General features: G+C 41.6%; 1 protein-coding gene across 6 annotated transcripts in view; it reads left to right on the top strand.

Moving 5' to 3' along the window:
• cep295 (centrosomal protein 295) overlaps nucleotides 1-1,814 on the top strand; it is a 73,892-nt gene extending 72,078 nt beyond the window's left edge. For 3 of the 6 annotated variants that reach the window (XM_060933637.1, XM_060933635.1, XM_060933633.1), the window contains exons 23-25: nucleotides 1,116-1,212; nucleotides 1,351-1,450; nucleotides 1,648-1,814. In XM_060933637.1, coding sequence (XP_060789620.1) covers nucleotides 1,116-1,212; nucleotides 1,351-1,450; nucleotides 1,648-1,677 — 227 coding nt within the window. In that variant the 3' untranslated portion in view covers nucleotides 1,678-1,814. Of the gene's footprint in view, nucleotides 1-1,080; nucleotides 1,213-1,350; nucleotides 1,451-1,647 lie in introns of those variants that run through there. The other 3 variants (XM_060933634.1, XM_060933636.1, XM_060933639.1) reach the window with 3 other exon arrangements.
• Nucleotides 1,815-26,034: the final 24,220 nt, after the last annotated feature.

Here is a 26,034-nt window from a genome sequence, read left to right as displayed (position 1 = left end):
TACAGTAAACTAGAATGGAATGTTAACAGCAGTGTAATGCCTTTTCTGGCTAATTTTATTCGTCTTACCTCCAACAAAGTGGTCACTACACAAGCGTTGGTATGCTGCTATCCATCTTCTCCGTCGGTCAGCATCTACCGGGATCCGATAAAATGATAACCCTTGCCTTGTTTGTTGACGGTTACTACATCCAGGTGCACAACAATATAGTGGCATGATGGAAGTCTTGCTGAAAATAAACACTTTCTTTGCTGCCGTTCCTCAATGTTGGCTGTGGTAAACTACTGGTAGTACATGTCCAAAATGGCGGCCGCGTTTGTCGTGACGTCACGTGAAAAGGGTCCATAGGTATCATTATCGGTCTGATGTGACCACCAACCACATAAACTGCAGGGGACTGATTTATTTATAGTTATCGTTATAATTGTAGTTACAAGTATTGTGGGACCAGGCCTTAAGCTACTTAAGTTATCAAAGTACAGATGACTGAAGTATAAGTTAGAGTACAAGTTACCAAAGTACAAGTTACTGTAGTATGTTACTGAAGTTACCAAAGTACACTTAAAGCATGCATGACACTTCAGTTCTTTCCAAAATATAAGCTACAGTACTACAAGTTTTTGAAGTACCCAAATTACTGAAGTACCAGTTACCAAAGAACTAGTTATCTGAGTATAAGTTACAGTCTGAGTTACCAAAGTACAGGTTACTGACGTAAACATTACTGTAATTTAAGTTACCAAATTTAACAAAGTATGAATTATTGAAGTACAGGTTATCGGAGTACAAGTTACAGAATGTGAGTTTCCAAAGTACAAGTTACTTTACCATGTATTGAACAACTTTTTAATGTTTTTAACATTTTAGAGGCCAGTAAAAAGTACTGGGTAAATTATTCATTGCTAAAGTAGTAAAATGCTGAAAGTGTTGGACTGCAGCATTAATGAGCTGTGTCCAGCTGTGTTGACTGATATGATGAAGATTAAAGATCACTGATTCCTGAAACGGAAACATTGAGACCAGTGTTCATATCTGCACCATTTTTACAAGTACAAACTGCACTCACTCTATGCTGTATAGGTGGAAAAAGATACTGAGACACACTTCTCTTTCAGTAGAAGTGTCCAGACTGCAGAATGTTGGTGAGGCGATGATCAGCACACTTCCACAACGAAGCTTTGACAAGACAGAGATGTCCCAATCTACTGATGGGTAAATTTCTATTAGTCCTAATTCTAGTAAACTTTGCAAATCAGAATTTAATATGATTCATTAATTTGATCATGGTTTTATGGAATTAGAATTATTTAGTACTCAGTAGAGGATGTCCTCACTGTGCCCTTTATATAGGTCATGCAGTCAGTTGGAGGAAGTGAAGCACAGGAGGGAGCTACACAGCTGCCAACATGCTAATGCTAAGAGCCGAGAAAAAGTAAGAGAGTTCAGAATGGTAAGGAATGACTACCGTATATGAATTTTTAACACTCACTATAGGGACATACTGTACTGAATATATAAACACACTGTTCTGACTATAGAGTCTGGAGTGCAACATTCAGAATTGTACATTTAGCTGTGTGCGCGCACGCACATTTCATTGTTGATGTTAATCATTTTTTCTTAAACTTGTATCCCTCTTTCCAACAGAAAACCTTGGAGAAACTAAGGGCTAAATAAATATGATCCTTATTGCTGTATATTTTGTTTGATAAACATTTTAAACGTATCTTTGTGCTTTGTTTTGTGGAAACTTTCTTTCTTTTTTGTAATTATGTACTTTTAACTTGTATATTAAAAGACTTTCCAAAATTGTGGACTGTCTGTCACACTCGTTCATTCATCCAGGAATCCAAAGCCTATTCCAGGAGCACACTCCGGATGGGATGTTGGTCCATCTTAGAGCAGCATATACACACATTCACATCTTAGGGGTATTTAGACACATGCCACTCGTCTGTAAGAACAAATTGGATTAAATATTATATATTATACATACAGGACACTTTTTCAATGGAATAAAAACATGTATTCTATTCACTTCTAGTGGATTTCATTCATTCGGTTTGATAGCATGCAATATTGTTAGCATATTGCTTATCCTATGTGTATGGAGAATGGAGTGCACGCTACCCAATGGAGAATGAGCGTTGAATATGGTTTACGATATTGCATGGTTGTCAAGATAGCATGACATCACATGTGGGAGACATAAAAAGTCACGCTAGCAAGCAGCTGGGACAATTTGTAAACACACATGGCCGCCATGTTTGCTTTGTTAAATACGGAAGATTTTGAGAGAATTTTGAAAGAGAAAGATGCATGGAACACCCAAAAGGAATGTGTATTATAATAATAATATTGGCTGGCTTTTTTGTGGTATATCTGATATATTCCATTCAGCTAGCATGATATTGAACGAGTCGAAGATGACCTGCACATGGAATATGTCTGATATACCACTCAATGCCAGCCAATATTATTTAAATGACTTATTTAGGCGGCATGGTGGTGTAGTGGTTAGCGCTGTCGCCTCACAGCAAGAAGGTCCGGGTTAAAGCCCCGTGGCCGGCGAGGGCGTTTCTGTGCGGACTTTGCATGTTCTCCCCGTGTCCGCGTGGGTTTCCTCCGGGTGCTCCGGTTTCCCCCACAACCCAAAGACATGCAGGTTAGGTTAACTGGTGACTCTAAATTGACCGTAGGTGTGAGTATGAATGGTTGTCTGTGTCTATGTGTCAGCCCTGTAATGACCTGGCGACTTGTCCAGGGTGTACCCCGCCTTTCGCCCGTAGTCAGCTGGGATAGGCTCCAGCTTGCCTGCGACCCTGTAGAACAGGATAAAGTGGCTAGAGATAATGAGATGACTGATTTATATTTTCTGTTCTGCTTGAGAGTGAACTGTAAGCCTCACATGTCTTAGAAGCTCCATTTTTGTAGGTGTGCCAATTTCAGTTAGGCTTCCATTTAGGTTCTCAGGATAGCTGTTATGGAATAATGGAGATAACATTTTAAGTTCATGATCTTCTTTTGACTCCAGATTGGAAGTGTGTTTAAAAAAGCTTTAACTAAGGTTAGTTTGCCACTAAAAGTCCCTTCAGAATGATCCAAATGGTGTTATATAACCTATTATATACAAGCTTCTATTTTCTAATGTTTGGAGCAGTAAGAAAGGCTAGTAGGCTCCCACACAGGCCAGTCATTATTTTTGGGTAAGGAATGGAAGAGAATTAATACTGCGTGTAATATAATATAATACTGCATTTATAATTAGCTCTATACCTTGATGCCAACCACATGCATTTACCTCACTGCTGTTTAAGCCCAATGTATGTTTTCTAAGCTAGCTTTCCTTAACAAACTGCTCCATCTTGGCAGCCTCTGATCTCTCACTTTCCAAGACACTTTAAATCCAAGACTCTTTGGAAAGTTATGACCCAACATATGTACGTAGGAATAATAAGCATTATATTTCAGTCTTATTCCCAGAAGTATCCACTTGATGCCTGCCGTGGATTGTGGCTATGTTTCTGTTTTGGTACTGAAACTTGGACGTAGGTGTGTTATTTGAGACTTGATAATTATGCTTTAATGGACAGAACATTACTTTTTTTTTTTTTTAAAGCACCAAATGAAAATTCTTCAGAGATTAAAAGTGCTATATGGTGCAACAAGGTTCTTTTTAAACTCCTTGTTATTCTCCCTTATATACTGCCACTTAAATGTCATTTGCAGGCACAATTTTGGTTTTGATTTTGAGTCTGATGATGAACAATTGCATCTGTCAGTTCAACCTGATTCAGCAGCACAGCTACACGAAATTCTCCAATGTGCGTCAAAAGAGCCTGGCATAAAGGGAGTAGAATTGAGATGTACACACAAATTTACTTCTAGCAGGGATGAGAATTTTCTGCCGATCGGCGGATTTCCGACTTTTTCAGACCAAAATGATCATTTTTGAGATTGATGTAAATCCATTGAGAAATTTTCGGGGGGGTATGGTTAATGATCTGTGGTCACCTTATAACGTCTTGATTCTTGGTGGGCTCCGGGTTAACACACTCGAGTCTTTCGAGATGTCGTAATTAACATTCACTTTAGCGACAATGTTCGGGAAATCCCATTGCATGCAGTGTATAAGCACAAGTGCGCATGCTCTCCACGCGTGGCTTGCAATTGCTGTTCACCGACCGTACACACTGACGATATGCATTTGTAACATCGGAAAGACCCATGTATTCAGGCAGGATATTTTAGCATATCGACAATGGCAAAAGTCCTAGATAAGAAAGAAGAGGATCAAGCGAGGGAGATTGATAAAGGTGCAGGAATAAAGAACTCTTTTCGATGGGCTTGGTTAGAAAGAACACTGAATGTCGAGATCGACAAGCAGACTGTCACAATGAAGCTCGGTAATCACGTATGGAAACTAGACGTCCCAGGAAAAGTACTTTGCTCATTGTGTTCCGACATGATAAACAACGCTAGTAGAGGGGCAAGGACTATCGAACTTCACATACAGACCAAAAAACACAAAGGTAGGTCGAAAATGATTTTGCCTGTTCAATGATTCATTATATTTATAATGTATATCGCACAAATCATATAAGTGTGTATCTTTTTATAAATGGGGTTAGCTTATCTAATGTAGCATGTTGGGGAGAATCAGAGTATTATATCTATATTTCTGATAAAATTTTAGGTATGATACCATGTATAACTCTCCTACTTATTGCTCATTTCATGGGGGGGGGGGGGGGGGGGGGGGGGAATTGCTGGCATGTGCCGCAGGAAGGTCTGCCCAAATTTTTTAGGCTGAGAGGAACTTATAGTTTTTGATTTAAAAAAATTTCCAGTATGTAATGCCAATTGTACATGCCTGTTCTTTAATTCAAAATCACCTTCTTGATCTTCAAATTGACCATATGGTATATGTATTACATTACACAACATCCTGTCCAGATAAAACCTAGTTAGTACACACAACAGTTGAAAGGGAAGTGATAAGTGATGTTGAATGTTGCCTGCTTAATATGCAAGACCACCTGCTACCATGATAACATCAGAAGAAAGCTTAAGAGAATTATATGATAAACTTTTTTCTGGTTTGCACTTCATTTTAAAGGATTAGAGTATTCAAAGACATGAATAGCAAAAATGCAGAAATATAATACTGTAGAGCTCGTTTATATTAAAGGGTGCATTGATTTTTTTTTTTAAATCATCAAATGTGAATTGATTAAAAACAAGTCTCTTGTACCGTATTAATCATTTTCACCTGGTAGTCCACCAAAAAGGGGAATTTATTTCCAAATAAATTGCAACTTTTTGCTGATAAAATTAATGGTTTTGGGGTAAAAAAAAAAAATAGCCAAAAATCATTAGCTCCTGGGCCCCCACCGGGGCTCTGCCCCTGGGCCCCGCTGGGAGCCTGCGGCCCCCAATCCACCCGGCGTTTTTCAGACTTTTTAAATATTTTTCATTCTCATCCCTGTTCTAGGGATACTTTAGGGCATCCCTACAAGGGGTTAGTCTTTCAGATATCTGTGTAGCTGCATCATGGACATCAATCTGCACATTTGCAAGATTTTATAGAGTTAATGTGGTCTCTCACAACCCAGTGGCAACAGCCTTTCTTCCTACAACTTCACAGCTCTCTTAAAGGGGCAAGTAGGTGTTCCTCGTGGCCTTGTTGGTATTAGTCATCCAGGTGCTTAAAGCACCGTCTCGGGTGGTTAGTAGAAATGAAATAGAACGATGGGTTATGTATGTAATCATGGTTCTATGAATTTCGAATGATCGCCAGAGCTTGGCAGTCACTTGAAATAATTGTGAGAAGATTGCCAAGAGTTCACTTCCTGGATAAACATGCCTTTAGTGTTGGGGCAAGGGGCATACATCACCCAGGTCACAGGTGACTTTGTTGATACAAACACTCGACATACACATGATGGACATCCAGGTGCTTAAAGCACTGCCTCTGGCGGTCATCCGAAATTCATAGAACCGTGGTTACATACATAACCATCGTTTTATTTCTAGTTGCCTGGCAACAATCAGGAAAAAGTGTGTTACTCTAAGAGTGTTACACTGGGGAGAGCTGGATATTAGGTTAGAATTGGCAAACGACCTATATGGAGAGATAATTGGGGGGGGGGGGGGATAACGAAATAAACAAACCTTTTTAACTTTCAAAATCTATTTTACCCCTCGTGTGTGTTCATATCAGTGACTATTTAAACTGCCCTGAATCAGATATATATCTGTTCCTCAGGGAAATTGTTTGATTTATCCAGGCCTATGTTGGTGTTGAATAGCTGTATCTCTAGGACCTACTCTGGATAAAATGGACTTCTGCAATTACCTGTACCTGTATGCAGGGCCGTCGACAGGGGGGGGGGCAACCGGGTATTTTGTCCCGGGCCCAGGCATGAGGGGGGGGCCCAGAACTGGTCCCTCATGAAGATGCCATTAATCATTCTGTTTCATTTCAAAATGTGTTGATTTGGGGGAGAAAAATGTGCTATATTTGCATTCAATGAATGATTTCTGGTTCTTTTGCCTTTATTGTCTTCGAAAATAGATTCAAGAACCCATCTACCACCCCTAATGCAGAAATGGTTTGGTCTTTGATTAAGGTGCCAAATAACACGGCACTATTCCATCATAACGCTTCGACAATAAGCGTGCGAGCCCGTTTGCCAACATGCACAAGTCAGGAGCAAAGAAAAGAGAAAAAGAGATGAAGAAGCCAAGAGCCTCAGGGGCTCACTGCATAGATATTTTAGAAAAGATTTAGATGATGCAGCAGGTGGTGAAGGCAGTGGGGCAGCTGAGCCAGGTAAGAACACAGATAACTTTTTTCCAGCCCCGTAATGTAACCCCAGCACGCGCGACGCGCCATTCATAATTATAAAGTAGGGGATAGCAGGGTACACTGAGTGAACACTGAAATGCACAGGGCATTGAATTATTTCATAAACATATCGGTTTAATAACACTGTGTTGCATATATCTCAATGAAGCAAAGAATAGCACATTGGCCCGCAATCATATCCAAATGTTTTAGGCACGCTTGCTGAGCTAGACTCCGGTTAGCTGAAAGCCCGTGGAACGCTGCCTCTTGTTAATTAAACCTTATTTTGTTGGAAATCATCCCGTGTAGATACGACGGCATGTGAAATTGCCAGCTAGATAGAGTTTAATGTAACGAATGGGCTATAAATGGGGTGTTTTGAGGTTAGTCTGTTGCAAAACATTAAACTTTCGCTTAGACTGGATACTCTTCAAACAATTCCCTTGCTCAAGTGAAAAATGATAGGCCTGTATGAAAAGCGCAATTAATGAAAGTAGCCTAATAAGCCCTAAATGAATAAAACAACCTCTGTTTTATTGTTGTTGCTTACACGTTAAGATTTTGAAATCTTCTCGGTCCAGTTCTATATCCAGGGAACGTTGTAATCCTTTTGGTTTATCCGTAATAAACGTGTCAGCCCCCAGGTCAGATAGGCTAATGTTACGTGGTTGGGAGGGTGTCAATTTTTTTTGTAACATTTTAAATCGAGTACGGAAAGGACGTTTATGAAAAACAAGACAAAAAAATACACTGAAAAACTCACTGTACACATCACTAGTGGCACACACGGACTGGCCATCGGGAGTAGCGGGAGTTTTCCCGGTGGGCCGGTGGTTCAGCGTGGGCCGGCGGAGAAAAAAAAAAAAAAACAGTTGCGCGCTGGCCTTTAATATGATAAGCAATGTTAACAGTTTCTTTAAGAAACTGTTAACATTGCTTATTACAGTTGCGCGCTGGCCTTTAATATGATAAGCAATGTTAACAGTTTCTTAAAGAAACTGTTAACATTGCTTATCATATTAAAGGCCAGCGCGCAACTGTTTTTTTTTTTCTCCGCCGGCCCACGCTGAACCACCGGCCCACCGGGAAAACTCCCACTACTCCCGATGGCCAGTCCGTGTGTGACTAGTGGTGATGCTTCTATATTAAGATTTTGGGAAAGCCATAACTCCATTCTCATTGAGGCCCAGTTCCATCCCGTAAACAATCATTTTGGTTTATCAACTACCTGCGCTCAAACATGTCACAGGAGAGGCTCAATGGGCTGGCTATGCTCTCTATAGAGCGCGAACTTGCAAAGAAGCTGGACTTCAATGACCTTATTGACGACTTTGCCACAGCAAAAGTCCGGCGCATTGCATTTCGCACCTGAATAGTTGCAGACTAAGGAAATGTTCAAACTGTAAAATATGTTGAAATGTTGAAATAAAATGGTTGACTGTTATAATGGGCTTGGAATACCTGTTATTTAAGGGTTGGAGTGAATGGAGACTGTGAAAAGAGGGGTTGGGTGTGGGTGGTTGCTGTGTGGCGATGTGCGTGCGCGCGCGCGTGTGTGTGGGGGGGCCCACTCAGATTATTTTGTCCCGGGCCCAGCCAAAGCTGTCAACGGCCCTGCCTGTATGGACTGATCTGAAGGATTTATTCAGCGCTTTAGTGTATTTATCGATGATGTTCTGCAGACTGTTACTTTACTGCAATGCAAGGAGTTTGTTGTCTTGGGAAAACTTAAAGCACCCAAGCTGCTGGAGCAGATGAGATAGGTTCCAGACCTTCCAGGACATTCATTACTGAACAAAGAAGAATCTGAAGGGGAGAGAGAGAGAGAGAGAGAGAAAAAAATACAATGAGAGTGGGGAAAAAAGTAAATTTTCTTACACAAGTCAAAGAATAAACTCAATCCATAACCGCTTATCCTGTGTAGGGTCACAGACAAGCTGGAGCTTATCCCAACTGACTATGGGCAAGAGGCAGGGTACACCCTGGACAAGGACTGATGCATAGAGACAAACAACTATTCATACCTACAGTCAATTTGGAGCCACCAATTAGCCTAACCTGCATGTCTTTGTGAGAAACCGGAGCACCTGGAGGAAACCCACACAGAAATGGGGAGCACATGAAACTCCACACAGAAAGGCCCCTGTCAGCCACTGGGCTTGAACCCAGAACCTTCTTGCTGTGAGGCGAAAGCGCTAACCACTACACCACCATGCCACGTCTTAGAAAAACCTTTGGGTATAAAATATACTTGAACTCCTACCCAGCAAATATTTAACGACATGAAACACAAAGATTATCAGTATGCGTAGTCACTTTCTTTCATGCAAAACAAAGCAGTACTATACCGATATGCACAATCAAAATGAAAACCTGTTCCAGAGCACTGAGGACTTCAGACTGGGCCAAAAGTTTACTTTCTACCATCACAATGACACAGAAAGTCTGATAACATAGGCTTGGCCTTGTGGCTTTGTATGTGCTTGAATGGCTCAGCCAGTGGACTTGAACTTAATTTCATTTCAAGAGTTACATGAAAATAGCAAGAGGTTCTGCAGAGAGGAATGAGAGAAAATCCCCAAATCCATGCATGTCCAGATTGTAGCACTGTACCCAAAACGCTGTTATAGTATTTTTTCCAGATTGATGAGAGAAAAAAAAAACCTAACATGAAGGAAAATGTGAATATTTCATTTTATTTATATATTTATTTTTAAACATGCCTAGAGAATACAGTGGTGCTTGAAAGTTTGTGAACCCTTTAGAATTTTCTATATTTCTGCATAAATATGACGTAAAACAACATATTTTCACACAAGTCCTAAAAGAAGATAAAGAGAACCCAGTTAAACAAATGAGACAAAAATATTATACTTGGTTTCATTTTATTTATATATTTATTTTTAAACATGCCTAGAGAATACAGTGGTGCTTGAAAGTTTGTGAACCCTTTAGAATTTTCTATATTTCTGCATAAATATGACGTAAAACAACATATTTTCACACAAGTCCTAAAAGAAGATAAAGAGAACCCAGTTAAACAAATGAGACAAAAATATTATACTTGGTCATTTATTTATTGAGGAAAATGATCCAATATTACATGAGTGGCAAAAGAGTATGTGAACCTCTAGGATTAGCAGTTAATTTGAAGGTAAAATTAGAGTCAAATGTTTTCAATCAATGGGATGATAATCAAGTGTGAGTGGGCACCCTATTTTATTTAAAGAACAGGGATCTATCAAAGTCTGATCTTCACAACATGTTTGTGGAAGTGTATCATGGCACAAACAAAGGAGACTTCTGAGGACCTCAGAAAAAGCGTTGTTGATGCTCATCAGGCTGGAAAAGGTTACAAAATCATCTCTAAACAGCTTGGACTCCACCAATCCACAGTCAGACAGATTGTGTACAAATGGAGGAAATTCAAGACCATTGTTACCCTCCCCAGGAGTGGTGGACCAACAAAGATCACTCCAAGAGCAAGGCATGTAATAGTTGGCGAGGTCACAAAGAACCCCAGGGTAACTTCTTAGCAACTGAAGGCCTCTCTCACATTGGCTAATGTTCATGAGTCCACCATCAGGAGAACACTGAACAACAATGGTGTACATGGCAGGGCTGCAAGGAGAAAATCACTGCTCTCCAAAAAGAACATTATTGCTCGTCTGCAGTTTGGTAAAGATCACGTGGACAAGCCAGAAGGCTATTGGAAAAATGTTTTGTGGACGGATGAGACCAAAATAGAACTTTTTGGTTTAAATGAGAAGCATTATGTTTGGAGAAAGTAAAACACTGCATTCCAGCATAAGAACCTTATTCCATCTGTGAAACATGGTGGTGGTAGTATCATGATTTGGGCCTGTTTTGCTGTATTTGACCAGGACAGCTTGCCATCATTGATGGAAATAATGAATTCTGAATTATACCAGCTAATTCTTTTTTTTGGGGCTTTTTTCACCTTTATTGGATAGGACAGTGTAGAGACAGGAAATAAGCAGGAGAGAGACAGGGAGGGATCAGGAAATGACCTCGGGTCGGAATTGAACCCGGGTCCCTGGATTTATGGTGTGGCACCTTATCCACCTGAGCCACAACACCCCCATACCAGCAAATTCTAAAGGAAAATGTCAGGACATCTGTCTATGAACTGAATCTCAAGAGAAGGTGGGTCATGCAGCAAGACAACGACCCTAAGCACACACGTCATTCTACCAAAGAATGGTTAAAGAAAAATAAAGTTAATGTTTTGGAATGGCCAAGTCAAAGTCCTGACCCTGATCCAATCGAAATGTTGTGGAAGGACCTGAAGCGAGCAGTTCATGTGAGGAAACCCACCAACATCCCAGAGTTGAAGCTGTTCTGTACAGAGGAATGGGCTAAAATTCCTCCAAGCTGGTGTGCAGGACTGATCAATAGTTACCAGAAATGTTTAGTTGCAGTTATTGCTGCACAAGGGGGTCACACCTGATACTGAAAGCAAAGGTTCACCTACTTTTGCCACTCACAGATATGTAATGTTGGATCATTTTCCTTTTTAAATAAATACCCAAGTATATTTTTGTCTCATTTGTTTAACTGGGTTCTCTTTATCTACTTTTAGGACTTGTGTGAAAATCTGATGATGTTTTAGGTCATATTTATGCAGAAATATAGAAAATTCTTAAGAGTTCACAAACTTTCAAGCACCACTGTATAAAAGCCTACAGCCAGGTGTGTCATCAGACTTAAAAAAAAAGAAAAGAAAAGAAAATGGAGGCCAGACAGGGAATGTATGGTAATGGAGGCCAGACAGGGAAAGTATGTGCCTAGAGGTAAATCTTCAAAAAAAAAAAATTACAAAACAGGAAAGTCTTCATGCTGGCTGTGGTTTCTACATAACATACTGTAATTGTTAACATGAACTTACTTACGGTATGTGTTGGTTACACATAAATTCTAACAACAAATAGATAAAACCTATGAGTTATCATTTTTGAATAAATTAAAAAGATTAACCACTGGTGTAAGAAGAATAAAATACTTCAGGACATGCTCTTATTGGAACGAAACCAAAGGTAGTAATGGTAACTTTGCTTCACATTAGCCCACATCAAACCACCCCATAATTAGTTATTTTCCTGTAACTACATCGCGCCCCAAGTTTTAGTCCTTTCTTAATACTACTTGTAATAGATAGATCCAATAAAGATTTGTAAAATTAGGATTATGTTATGCCAAAATTATTAGTTGTATGGGAGATGTTTAGGACAGTATGTGTTAAAATAGGCTCTGGTCTCCACTGTAGAATTGCACAGACAATATTTACTCCATTCTGTCAATTAATGCTAAGTTCATGCATAAACATGGCTGCTATTTTTGTGTATTGTCATTGATGCCTTTTTATGCAAGTGATCATGTCAGTGTACCAGGAGATGGCAGTGGTTACTAGTAAATAAAGCTTTTCCACTCTGCCTTGGGTCTCACAGTGATATGCTAATACAGTTGCAGTCAGATGTTTACATACACTCATCATGGATATGAGTCATAGCAATATTATGCTTCAGTGATTTCTTTGAACTGTTATTTTACTGTGAAAGAATGATTGTGCAACACACATCTTTAATAGAAAAAGTGCATAATGGTTACTTTATTTTGGGTTTTCTGAAATCAGCAAAGGATCAAAATTATACATATAGCACACCTAATATGTGGTTAAATGTCCCTTAGCAAGTTTCACCTTGACCAGATGCTTTTGGTAGCCATCAGCAAGCTTCTGGCAGAATGCTGGTTGGATATTTGTCCACTCTTCTTGGCAGAATTAGTAGAGTTCAGTTAAAATTGTATGTTTCCTGGCACAGACCTGACTTTTAAGCACAGTCCACATATTTTTGATAGGGTTGAGGTCAGGACTTTTTTTCAGCTTAATGTTAGCCTGCTTTATCCTCCACAACCAGCTTTGATGTGTATCTGGGGTCACTATCCTGTTGGAACACCCAATTGTGTCCAGGTTTCTGATGGTTTGAGGTTATGCTGAAAAAAATCTGAGATAGTCCACCTCCTTCTTCATTATTCCATCTACTTTATGCAGTGCACCAATTCCACTGGCAGCAAAACAGCTCCAGAGCATGATGCTACCACCACCACCACCATACTACCACAGTTGGTACAGTGTTTCTCTTTACCTCTGGTCATTGTGGCCAAACAATTCAATGTTTAAGTCTGACCATAAAACTTTCCTTCAGAAGGCTTTTTCTTTGTCCCTGTGGGCTGCTGCAAACTTTAAGGTTGAAGGTGTAGATTTTGGAGCAGGGGCTTCTTTGGCAGCCTCTCAATCCATGGTGATGTAAAACTCGCTTGACTGTAGACAGTGTTCCAGCAGCTTCCAGTTCATGCCAGGCCTGTGCCTTGGTGGTTCCTGATCATCCAAACCAATTTCCTCTCAACTGAGGGTGACAGTTTGGGTCTTCTTCCAGCAAAGTAGCTTGGCAAAATGGCAAAACTTCCCAATAACTTGTGCTTACATACAGTTGTTTGAACTGATGATCTTGGAATCTGCAGTTGTTTAGCAATAACTCCAGGAGACATTCCTGAGTGTGTAAATCTATGATCCTCTTTCTCAGATCTGCACTGAGCTCCTTGGACTTTCCCATTGTACTGTATGTTGATCAAACCAGTGAGTGTCAAAAAAAAACCAACCTTTTTATGTTGTACACAGAGAAGATACCAGCTGTAGTTAATCATGATCACTAGCAGCAACTTAAGAGTCCTTGGCAAGTTAAAAGATATTTTGGAACTTTCAGCACCACTGAATTAATAATCTAAGTGTGTGTATGTAAATTTTTGACCCTGTATGTATAATTTTGACCCTGATTTCAGAAAACCCAAGTCAAACTAAAACCTGTGCACCAAATTCTTGCTTTTGTACAATCATTCTGCCACAGAAAAAGAACAGTTCACTGAAACAAATCACTGAAAGCCCAATATTGCCATGACATTCATGACCATCATAACTTCATTGTCTATGCATGTTTGTGTATGTAAACTTCTACCCGCAACTGTTCTCATACATTCTCTTTATATCCACTTCCAGTCAGGCTACTTCAGTAATTAACTTCACACATTTCCTTATATGTATTACATTGTGTTTGTCAAAATAACAGTGTACTGCAATACATTAACAAGTTATTGTCCAAAGGGAATTTTATGGCTCAAAAAGTGTTTTGAATGCAATTTGATTATTCTGATTATTCAGGAACTAAAGAACTTTTTCACAACAACAGATTTTAACAATGTGTGTGTGTGTGTGAGAGAGAGAGAGACTGATGACAGTACAGAACATGTACACAATGATAACCTGCCACTGCACATTTCTCTCTATCTTCGTCATAGCTTGTAGTCTTTCACTTATTATAAAATGAGATGCCATTCATGTGCATGATGGTGTTATAGGTGTAGATTTGTCCCCAAATGACAGACTGAGAAACAGGGTTTTCCAGTGAACAGGTTCCCAGCTTCATCATCCATTTTGTGCGAAGCAGGCACGCACTAGGGGGAAATTGGATGTCAACTGTTTGTCACATTAATGGGAAATGTGCGATTGTGACAGACAGAAACTTGCTGTGCTGTGCTTCAATGCCTCCCTCTACATGCCAGAAGGGGAGGGGAGGGGCAAAAATAAAAGTCTAAAGGAAAAATGTTCCTGAGGAGTCTGAAAGAGTCCATAAGAGGGGACCCCCTCCCACACACACACACAGAGTGTCAAACATGCACAAAAATGTATTTACTAATATTTTTCAACCCTATAACATTCATACCACCCTGTTACCTGAACACATACACTCCCCTACAATATAGTTGGAGCATTCCACAAGTAACATGTTCCTAAAAATCACAGGTAGAAGAAAAGTACATTCTCTCATTCTTTTTTATTTACTTTCAATGATGATTTTGATATTGATTGACGAGGTCACCTTGGAAGTACACACCTCTTTCTCAAATTACAGCCTGAAAGGCAAATTATTAATTAAAAAAACAATAATTTTAAGTTTTTTTAAGTAACTAGTATGGATTCTAGTTAGCCATATTTTGTCTCCTCTCATCTCATCATCTCTAGCCGCTTTATCCTGTTCTACAGGGTCGCAGGCAAGTTGGAGCCTATCCCAGCTGACTACGGGCGAAAGGCAGGGTACACCCTGGACAAGTCGCCAGGTCATCACAGGGCTGACACATAGACAACCATTCACACTCACACCTATGGTCAATTTAGAGTCACCAGTTAACCTAACTTGCATGCCTTTGGACTGTGGGGGAAACCGGAGCACCCAGAGGAAACCCACGCGGACACGGGGAGAACATGCAAACTCCGCACAGAAGGGCCCTCGCCAGCCATGGGGCTTGAACCCAGACCTTCTTGCTGTGAGGCGACAGTGCTAACCACTACACCACCATGCTGCCCTGCCATATTTTGTGTATTTGTTAATTCTGTGCTAAAAAGCAAAATAAACTGAGACACCGAGACAACCTATCAGTAATCACTAGGGTCATGTCACGCCCATAGACTGTATAAAATCAGGTTCAATGATTTCTCCACAGCATTAACACAATCAGTTGATGGCAGAATGGAAGGAGACAGTTATTCTGGGGAATGCACACACCCATGGCCATACCTAGAACCCATGTTTCAGTTTTCTGAAAGGATTAAAGATTCGTTTCGTTTTAAATGTTTGCTTTGTTTGCTGAAAACAAACCACATCACAGCCTACAAAAACTCGCCATCCAACCTGCGGAAGCATATTGAGGTCTGTAAACGTTTTATTCCAAGAGAAAGCTTGCAACGAAGTTGTCTGTGCTATTAGAGCTAGCAATAACATTGCAATAGCTGTGCAGTCTGGTTAGTCAAATGACTTTCTATGGATTTGCCCGCCAAGTTGCCATAGCCTTGTCCACGGCTAACGTTTACACATAGCTAGTTAACTTGGACACTGTTAGTTAGCATGTAAAAACTAACAATGTTACACTAACATGAATAACATTAACTTATCAAATCAAATCAAGTTTATTTGTATAGCGCTTTTAACAATAAACACTGTCGCAAAGCAGATTTACAGAATTTGAACGACTTAAAACATGAGCTAATTTTATCCCTAATCTATCCCCAATGAGCAAGCCTGTGGTGACGGTGGCAAGGAAAAACTCCCTCAGACAACATGAGGAAGAAACCTCGAGAGGAACCAGACTCAAAAGGGAACCCATCCTCATTTGGGCAACAACAGACAGCCTGACTATAATATTAACAGTTTTAACAGGTATAACCCTCAACTGTCCTCATGGGGCCATCCTTCACAGGAGCGGTGCGATAAAACTCCGACCAGACACAGGGCACCAGGATGGATCAAGCAGGTCCGAGGGGCAGAAGAGGCCAGCATCTCAATCCCAGGATCAACATGTAACTCAGAGGGACAGATTTGGGGGGGGGGGAGAGAGAGAGAAAGAAAACACAGGTTGTTAGGTATGGCCTAAAAATGACAAGTATTAAATCTGTGTGGTAGGCTCGCAGAGACGAGAGTCTTTACATCAGGCATAACACACAACAATGGCATGTTAATATGGTAAAAAATATATCATGACCTGCTCTGGCTGGATGCTTGATTGGGTGATGGGAGCACACTCCTCAGCAATGATGAGATACAGATGGGACCCTTAGGGCTGGCCAAGACAATTCAGTTACATTTCACCGGGTCTAGGACATGCGACAGAATGTCTGACGGCCGATTCCCTGCAGGCTACGATAGCCAGTCGAGGTCTCCACCCTCTCCACCAAAAGATTTCCTGTTGACTCCATGTAACTCAGAGGGACAGATTTGGGGTGGGGGGGAGGGAAAGAAAACACAGGTTGTTAGGTATGCCCAATGTCACCTGAATAAGTAGGAGCAGTATACATATTGCACCGAGTACAAGCAGGGACTCTGGCAACTAACTATGACAGCATAACTAAAAGGAGAGAGCCAGAAGGTAACACAGGCATGAGGGAGCCCCGGGACATAAAGCAGCCAGCCACTACACCGTCAACAAACTCGAGTGAGCAAGCGAGTGGGGACTGACAGCATCCATACATCCCAGTTTACCAAAACACTATGTCTGAGGACCCTCCAGATCTACTCCTTTACCTCATAAACACCATTAACAAAAGGCTTGACTAAACAGATATGTTTTCAGCCTAGACTTAAATGCTGAGACTGTGTCTGATTCCCGAACATTACTTGGAAGGCTGTTCCATAACTGTGGGGCTTTGTAAGAAAAGGCTCTGCCCCTTCACTATAGACCCCTTTCACATGACATCACCACGCCGCGAGATTTTGTTAGGCGCCATATTGGAAGACCAAGTACATGCACTCACAATATAAAACAAAGTACGAGCGAGAGTAAAGTGACACGATGGATGATAATTCTGGTTATGTGAGTACATTACCAGTTGCAGAAAGGGCACGGTATGTGGAGAAACTGGCTGTGATTGATGGGTTTGACCCATATGATAAGACTCGGGGCAAGGGAGAATGGAAACATAAGGAGGACCAGACACCAATTCTGCCATCTGTTTGCTACCCAGACACTGTAAACTATTTGTTGTTTACACCCAGTGCCTACACTCAGTGTTCGAACTATGCCGATATTTTCGGGGGGCCCCTTTTTTTCCCTTGGGGGTGTGTGTGCTTGCACTTGTCTCGGAGCGCGGATCTCCAAACACATGAGAAGCCTATCTTATGCACATATCACGCAGACTCTACACCTCCACACACGCATCGCGTCTGAAGTCATAACTCATCAGGGGAAATCGTGTCCGCATTGGCATGTTCAAAAAACAACCTCACGTCAACAATGATACCACACACAAGGAAAAAAAACCCCAGTCAGGCTACTCAACAACCAACCTGGCAGCAGCGAGCAAGCCCCAAACCATCCTAAATTATTATTATTATTATTAAATTGTAGAAGTCTGGGAGGCTTGCTCCTCATACAGTTATCAACTTGGGGCCACTTTAGCATGTTTTAAATCTGAATTTCTTGCGTTTGCTTACCTCAAAGTGTCCGCAGATCATGCACAGACTTATCCATTATATCCACAGTTTTTTGCCAAGTCTCACACAGGTTTCTTTCAAGTCTACTGTTGGGCCAATAAATCAAAAATAAAACAGCTCAGATTTGTTTGTTTAAGTCGTTTGCCACTCCACTTTATTCTCGTGGGTTCACATACCGCTGCCGTTATTATCCCCTTATCACGAGTTTGTTGGTCTTCCAAAATGGCGCAGGGTCTGTTTACTTCTGGTTTCGGGTGACGTCAGTGAAAGGGGTCTATATGAGGTACCAGCAGATAGCCTGCACCTTTTGATCTAAGTAGGCGTGGAGGGTCATAGAGGAGCAGAAGTTCACTCAGGTACTGTGGTGCGAGACCATTTAGTGCTTTAAAGGTCAATAGTAGTATTTTATAATCAATATGAAATTTGATTGGGAGCCAATGCAGTGTGGATAAGACAGGCGTAATGTGGTCATATTTTCTAGTTCTAGTAAGGACTCTTGCTGCTGCATTTTGAACTAACTGGAGCTTGTTTATGCACTTATTGGAACATCCAGACAGTAAAGCATTACAATAATCCAACCTGGAGGTAATGAAAGCATGGACTAGTTTTTCTGCATCATGCAATGACATTAAATTTCTTATCTTTTCAATATTTCTGAGATGAAAGAAAGCTATCCGGGTGATGTTATCAATGTGAGTTTCGAATGAAAGACTGGGGTCAATAATCACTCCGAGGTCTTTTACTGCTGCACGTGAAGAAACAGAAAGGCCATCCAGAGTCACTGTGTAATCAGAAAACTTACTTCTAGCTGCATGTGGTCCTAGCACAAGTACTTCAGTCTTGTCAGAGTTAAGCAGAAGGAAATTAATAAGCATCCAGTGTCTAATGTCCTTTACACATTCCTCAATTTTATTAAGCTGGTGTCTCTCATCAGGTTTTGCAGAGACATACAACTGTGTATCATCAGCATAACAGTGGAAACTAATACAATGTTTACGAATAATATCGCCCAGAGGTAACATACTGTATATAGAGAAAAAAGCAGTGGACCCAAGACAGAACCCTATCTGAACTTATCTGAAGTCCTTTCAGAAATATCTCATCTCATTATCTCTAGCCGCTTTATCCTTCTACAGGGTCGCAGGCAAGCTGGAGCCTATCCCAGCTGGCTACGGGCGAAAGGCGGGGTACACCCTGGACTAGTTGCCAGGTCATCACAGGGCTGATACATAGACACAGGCAACCATTCACGCCTACAGTCAATTTAGAGTCACCAGTTAACCTAACCTGCATGTCTTTGGACTGTGGGGGAAACCGGAGCACCCGGAGGAAACCCACGCGGACACGGGGAGAACATGCAAACTCCACACAGAAAGGCCCTTGCTAGCCACGGGGCTCGAACCCAGAACCTTCTTGCTGTGAGGCGACAGCGCTAACCACTACACCACCATGCCGCCCCCTTTCAGAAATATGTTTTAGCATAATCTTGCCAAATAAACAGAATGTAGAAATCTTTCTTTTCTAGTAGCATTAGCTACCCAATATGATTTCGAGTTTGAAAAGAGTTTGCTAGCATGTCAGGTGGAGTTTCACTGACTAGCTAGCTTAACATTAAACCACCATGACGGCACAGCATATGTTCATTTTGTGAATTCACGTTTCTGTCTTTGGTAACGGCATTAGGTGTTGTAAGCTTTGTGGCAATAATACAATGATGTGTTGACAGAAAATGTACTGTTAATACTTAAGTATTTTTAAAAGCAAGTACTTCAGTACTTTAACTTCAGTAAAAATTTGACTGTACAACTTTCACTTGTATCGGAGTAACATTTGACCAGTGTTATCTGTACTTTGACTTAAGTAATGAAGTTGGGTACTTTGTCCACGTCTGCAGTTTTCACACATTTAAGAGCAAAATCCATCCTTTAAGCAAAGAAAGCTTGTAAAAAAAAGTTATTGTTGTCTGAGATGGGCTAACACATTTTGTCTTGTTAAATGCATGTTTTTTAGATTGAATTTTGAAAAATAATGTAAAAAAATAATGCTTAATCTTTAAAGAATTGCAGGGAATAAATTGAAAGCTTGTAAGCTACCTATCTTTCTGGCTAGTTAATGTTCAGTAGCTATGAACATTTTGGATCTCTAGCTTGTTTGTTGACAGTTTTTCCTCCATCTCACCTTTTTTCTTTTTTTTGTACAAGAGCTTCTTCTCACCATCACTATCAATCTTTGTACTTGAACCCTTGCAATTAGTCTATGGAAAATCAGTATAAAAAGCAAATATTTACTCTTAACCACTAAGCCATTAAGACATTGTCGTCTCAGCTCAATTTTTTTTTCAATTCAATTTATTTGTATAGGGCTTTTAACAGGCGGCACGGTGGTGTAGTGGTTAGCGCTGTCGCCTCACAGCAAGAAGGTCCTGGGTTCGAGCCCCGGGGCCGGCGAGGGCCTTTCTGTGTGGAGTTTGCATGTTCTCCCCGTGTCCGCGTGGGTTTCCTCCGGGTGCTCCGGTTTCCCCCACAGTCCAAAGACATGCAGGTTAGGTTAACTGGTGACTCTAAATTGACCGTAGGTGTGAATGTGAGTGTGAATGGTTGTCTGTGTCTATGTGTCAGCCCTGTGATGACCTGGCGACTTGTCCAGGGTGTACCCCGCCTTTCGCCCGTAGTCAGCTGGGATAGGCTCCAGCTTGCCTGCGACCCTGTAGAAGGATAAAGCGGCTAGAGATAATGAGATGAGGGCTTTTAACAATAGACATTATTGCAAAGCAGCTTTACAGAAAAATAAAGATTTTAAACATACTGTATGAATGAATACATACTGTATCATACGAATCCCTAATGAGCAAGTCTGAGGCAATGGTGGCAAAGAAAAGCTCCCCGAGGCAATATGAGGAAGAAACCAGACTCAAAAGGGAACCTATCCTCATTTGGGTGATAACAGCATGATTATAAATAACTCACTTCTATAAGTGTGTCTTATAAGGTCAAAAAATGCAATTGTGCAACTGGGAAATTCATTATAATTTTAACAGGAAGTCTATTTTGTTGACATTATCAATTGTTCACTGATGGAGACTTGAGTGCAAGACTGTACATGACAACTGCAGTCCTAAAGTTATGATGGCAATTGTAGTCCAAAGCTATTGTAGCAAATCTATTTGTATTAAGTGTCTAGAGCCATCTTCTAAGCGTATATATAGGCTGTAGATATGGGGCCATCCTCTCAAGGAGTGAAGCAATGAAAACTTTAACCAGAAGTAGGGTATCAGAATGAATCGGGCAGGTCTGGAATGCAGGAGAAGTCAGCATCATTAGTATCTCAGGAGTGACATGCGTAACTTGAGTGAGTGAGAGACAGAGAAAGAGAGAAATTGTTAGGTATGAACATTGCCAACTAATGGTTAAGAACAGTGTACATCGTGCGCTGAGTGCAAGCAGGGACTCCGGCAAGACTAACTATGAGAGCATAACTAAAAGGGACAGCCAGAAGGTAACACAGACATGAGGGAGCTCAGGGACATAAAGCGGCCAGCCACTCCATTGTCAACAAACTTGAGTGAACGCCTGAGAGAGAGTGTGTTCTCCATCAGTGAACAGTTGATAATGTCAACAAAATAGACTTCCTGTTAAAACTATAATGAATTTCCCAGTTTCACAATTGCATTTTTTTTGTGTGTGTGTTGACAGCATCCATACATCCCAGTTTCCACTCTATGCCTGAGGACCCTCCAGATCTACTCCTTTACCTAATTAAAAAGCTATTAACAAAAGATTTGACTAAAAAGGTATGTTTTCAGCCTAGACTTAAACACTGAGACTGTGTCTGAGTCCTGAACACTACTTGGAAGGCTGTTCCATAATAATCGGGCTTTGTAAGAGAAAGATCTGCCCCTTGCTGTAGACTTTACTATCCTTGACTTGCAAGTGACCTCAAAGCAAAATAGAAACCCGGATGTTGGCCATGTCGGTGGATATACAAATGCGGGGTCAAGTGACATTCCATACAATACAGTGACGCATGCACAACTCTCTTTGTTTTTCCACGGCTTTAAGCAGTCTTTTAGCTATGTTATATCTTTGTGCTGTATATGGCTGCGGTCACAGCAGTACTTGTGACCGTGCCATGTTCCAATTTTTTCGAATTCCTTCTGTGATTTGGTAAGAGGGCAAGGAAACTCTGAGGCTTAGTACAGAGAGGAGACGAGCATGGCTGAACAACATTGGCAGGGCTGATCTAATTGAGGCTAAAACCAAAACAGCTCGTGTTTGCAGTATTCATTTTATCTCAGGTGAGATTCAAAAGCTTTCTCAATAATATCATGGAAGAATTTTATTTCATGTTGCTAGAATTTTGCTATAAAATTAGTATTCTCTTGTCATGGTTCACTCGGTCGTTGTTATAATTTTAACACATGTATCACCATTTTGCTTCTAGGAGCACCAGCAAAATTATACAATAGAAACAATCCAGACTGGGCACCCACTCAGAAAATGAGCTATGTTTTGTCTGAGGTCAGACGTGATTGTTTGGCAGCAAAACCAGATAGAACATGATATCTGGGTACTCGATGGTTGGTAGAAGCATCTTATCTTCAGAAAAGTCTGGCTTTTTTAAATAATATGGGTCAAAACCACACATATCTATCTTTTCTTGGTATCAAATCTTCGCTCGACCATTCAAATCGTGGTAACACTAAGAAAAGTCAGCATTGTTTACAGACACACTTTCAGCGGCTGCCATCCTAATTGCTTTGTATATCCACCATCATGGCAGACGCTAATGACAGCATATTTTGATCACGTGGTTGCAAGTCATTTATATGACGTACCAACAGATAGCCTGCACCTTTTGATCTACAGTGGTGCTTGAAAGTTTGTAAACCCTTTAGAATTTTCTATATTTCTGCATAAATATGACCTAAAACAACATCAGATTTTCACACAAGTCCTAAAAGTAGATAAAGAGAACCCAGTTAAACAAATGAGATAAAAATATTATACTTGGTCATTTATTTATTGAGGAAAATGATCCAATATTACAAATCTGTGAGTGGCAAAAGTATGTGAACCTCTAGGATTAGCAGTTAATTTGAAAGTGAAATTAGAGTCAGGTGTTTTCAATCAGTGGGATGACAATCAGGTGTGAATGGGCACCCTGTTTTATTTAAAGAACAGGGATCTACCAAAGTCTGATCTTCACAACACATGTTTGTGGAAGTGTATCATGGCACAAACAAAGGAGATTTCTGAGGACCTCAGAAAAAGCATTGTTGATGCTCATCAGGCTGGAAAAGGTTACAAAACCATCTCTAAAAGGTTTGGACTCCACCAATCCACAGTCAGACAGACTGTGTACAAATGGAGGAAATTCAAGACGGTTGTTACCCTCCCCAGGAGTGGTGGATCAACAAAGATCATTCCAAGAGCAAGGCATGTAATAGTCGGTGAGGTCACAAAGAACCCCAGGGTAACTTCTAAGCAACTGAAGGCCTCTCTCACATTGGCCAATGTTAATGGTCATGAGTCCACCATCAGGAGAACACTGAACAACAATGGTGAGCATGGCAGGGTTGCAAGGAGAAAGCCACTACTCTCCAAAAAGGACACTGCTGCTCATCTGCAGTTTGCTAAAGATCACACTGACAAGCCAGAAGGCTATTGGAAAAATGTTTTGTGGACAGACGAGATCAAAATAGAATGTTTTGGTTTAAATGAGAAGCGTTATGTTTGGAGAAAGTAAAACACTGCATTCCAGCATAAGAACCTTATCCCATCTGTGAAACATGGTGGTGGTATCATGGTTTGGGCCTGTTTTGCTGCATCTGGGCCAAGACAGCTTGCCATCATTGATGGAACAATGAATTCTGAATTATACCAGTGAATTCTAAAGGAAAATGTTAGGACATCTGTCCATGAACTGAATCTCAAGAGAAGGTGGGTCATGCAGCAAGACAACAACCCTAAGCACACAAGTCGTTCTACCAAAGAATGGTTAAAGAAGAATAAAGTTAATGTTTGTTAGGACTGGGGACTGTCTTAGCCTCTAGAGGCCGCTGTTATTTCTTTATCTTGTCATGTTTGTTTTGGCCTCTAGAGGCTGCCACTGTTTCTGTGTTTTGTGTTTGTTTTCATGTGCCTTTTACCCCACCTGTTCTTCATTTTCTGCCCTGCCTAGTTTCCTAATTAACCTGTGTATATATACTTCCTCAGTTTAGCCCCTTGTCATGGTGTCTTTGTGCTGCTTATGGCTAGTAACCTCTGTCTCGTGTACCTTGCTTATGTCCTTGTGTTTTTTGGTATTTTGCTTTCTTTTTGGACTTTGTACCTTTTGGATCTTCTGAGCGTTTGCATTTTTGCCTTTTCTTTTCTGATTTTTGGACTTTGAACTTTTGGATGTTTTTTATTTTTCCTTTTATCTTCTGAGCGTTTGGATTTTACTTTTGTTATTTTTTGCTTTGGATTTTGGATCTTCTGAGCGTTGTAAATAAACTGTTTTTGAACTCTACTTTCGCCTCACTCCTCTGCACTTGAGTCATTCCCCTGGTGGCCTAGTGGGGGTTTGCTGGATTACTACACCAGCGACCCGGGTTTGATTCCCAGCAAAACCCTAAATGAAAGACTCCATCATGACTGACTCAGCAGAGGCTGCTTCAACTGTCTACCTGGCCAACCTTCAGGTAATTATGGCAGCTTTAACACGCTTCGGAGCGACCATGGACACTCATGGATGAATGCTTGCAAGCCAACGTGAGGCCCTTGCTCGCCACGAGGTACTGCTTCAGCAAATTGGGAAAACCCTGGCACAGCTGACTCCTATGTCCGCATCTCCCCCTCCTGATCCTGCTCCACCATCTGCTCCTGCTCCAGTGCCTCTGGCCACGCTGCCTCCATCACCTCGTGAGCCCTGCCTTCCTGTGCCACAGAGGTATGGTGGCAAGCACGGTGAGTGCTGGGAGTTCCTTACCCAGTGCCAACTCACTTTTGAGCTCCAGCCTTCCACCTACACTACGGATCGCCGCAAGATTGCATATGTGATAACCTTGTTAACTGATAAGGCACGAGCTTGGGCAACAGCTGTCTGGCAAAGACAGGGACCCGAGTGTTCTGACTTCAAGCTGTTTACGGAGGAGATGCTTCGGGTCTTCGATCAGGCAGACATCAGTAAAGATGCAGCTGGGAAGCTCATGTCCGTCCGACAGGAGGGAAGCATTGCAGACTACGCCATCTCGTTCCGGACGCTCGCAGCAGTCAGTGGGTGGAATGAGACGGCCCTGGTTTCAGCCTTCCACCATGGTCTGTCTGATCCCATCAAAGACGGTCTGGCCTCTATCGGATGCCCAAGTGACCTCAAAACCCTGATCTCACATGCCATTCGTCTTGACAACAGGATTAGAGAGCGCCGCCGAGTCCTGAGCTTCCCCGGTCTCACTGCCTCAACCTGGAGCCCATCTACCTCCTCCAGTGACTGTCTGGAGCCCATGCAAGTGGGCCGTACCTGTCTCTCTGCATCTGAGAGGGAGCGCAGAAGGAGGGACAAGTGCTGCATCTACTGTGGCAAGCCTGGCCACTTCCAAGCATCATGTCCCGAGCTCTCGGGAAAAGGATCGCCCCCTCCAGCTGAGGGAGGGTTGTGACAGGGCCTACTCTCCTGAACTTCCTGGCCAAGGAGTCTACATCCCAGTCTCCATCTCCTGGGGTGAGTCCGTCCACTCTTGCCAGGCCTTGCTAGACTCCAGGCGGCTGGAAACTTTATGGATGTCCACTTCGCCCAAACAATCAATGTCCCGACTGCACCTCTTGAAGTCCTGCTGTCTGTGTCTGCCCTGGATGGCCAAGCTTTAGGTGATGGAATAGTCACCCAAGTTACTTCTCCAGTCTTTCTCCAGTCTCAAGGTCACAAAGAGGAAATATCCCTGCACCTTATTCATTCGCCAGAGTTCCCAGTGATTCTAGGCCTTCCTTGGCTTACCTGCCACAACCCGCGCATAGACTGGGTAACAAGCCAGGTTGTGGAATGGGGCCCTGCATGCCATGCCTCTTGTTTGCTCTCTACCTCTCCTGTGTCTCCTGCCGAGCTTCCTGATCTCACCGAGTTATCTCAAGTTCCCACAGAGTACTGGGA

Source organism: Neoarius graeffei, chromosome 11, assembly GCF_027579695.1.
Source record: "Neoarius graeffei isolate fNeoGra1 chromosome 11, fNeoGra1.pri, whole genome shotgun sequence".
Taxonomy (NCBI): domain Eukaryota; kingdom Metazoa; phylum Chordata; class Actinopteri; order Siluriformes; family Ariidae; genus Neoarius; species Neoarius graeffei.
This window is presented reverse-complemented; position numbering and strand designations above follow the sequence as displayed.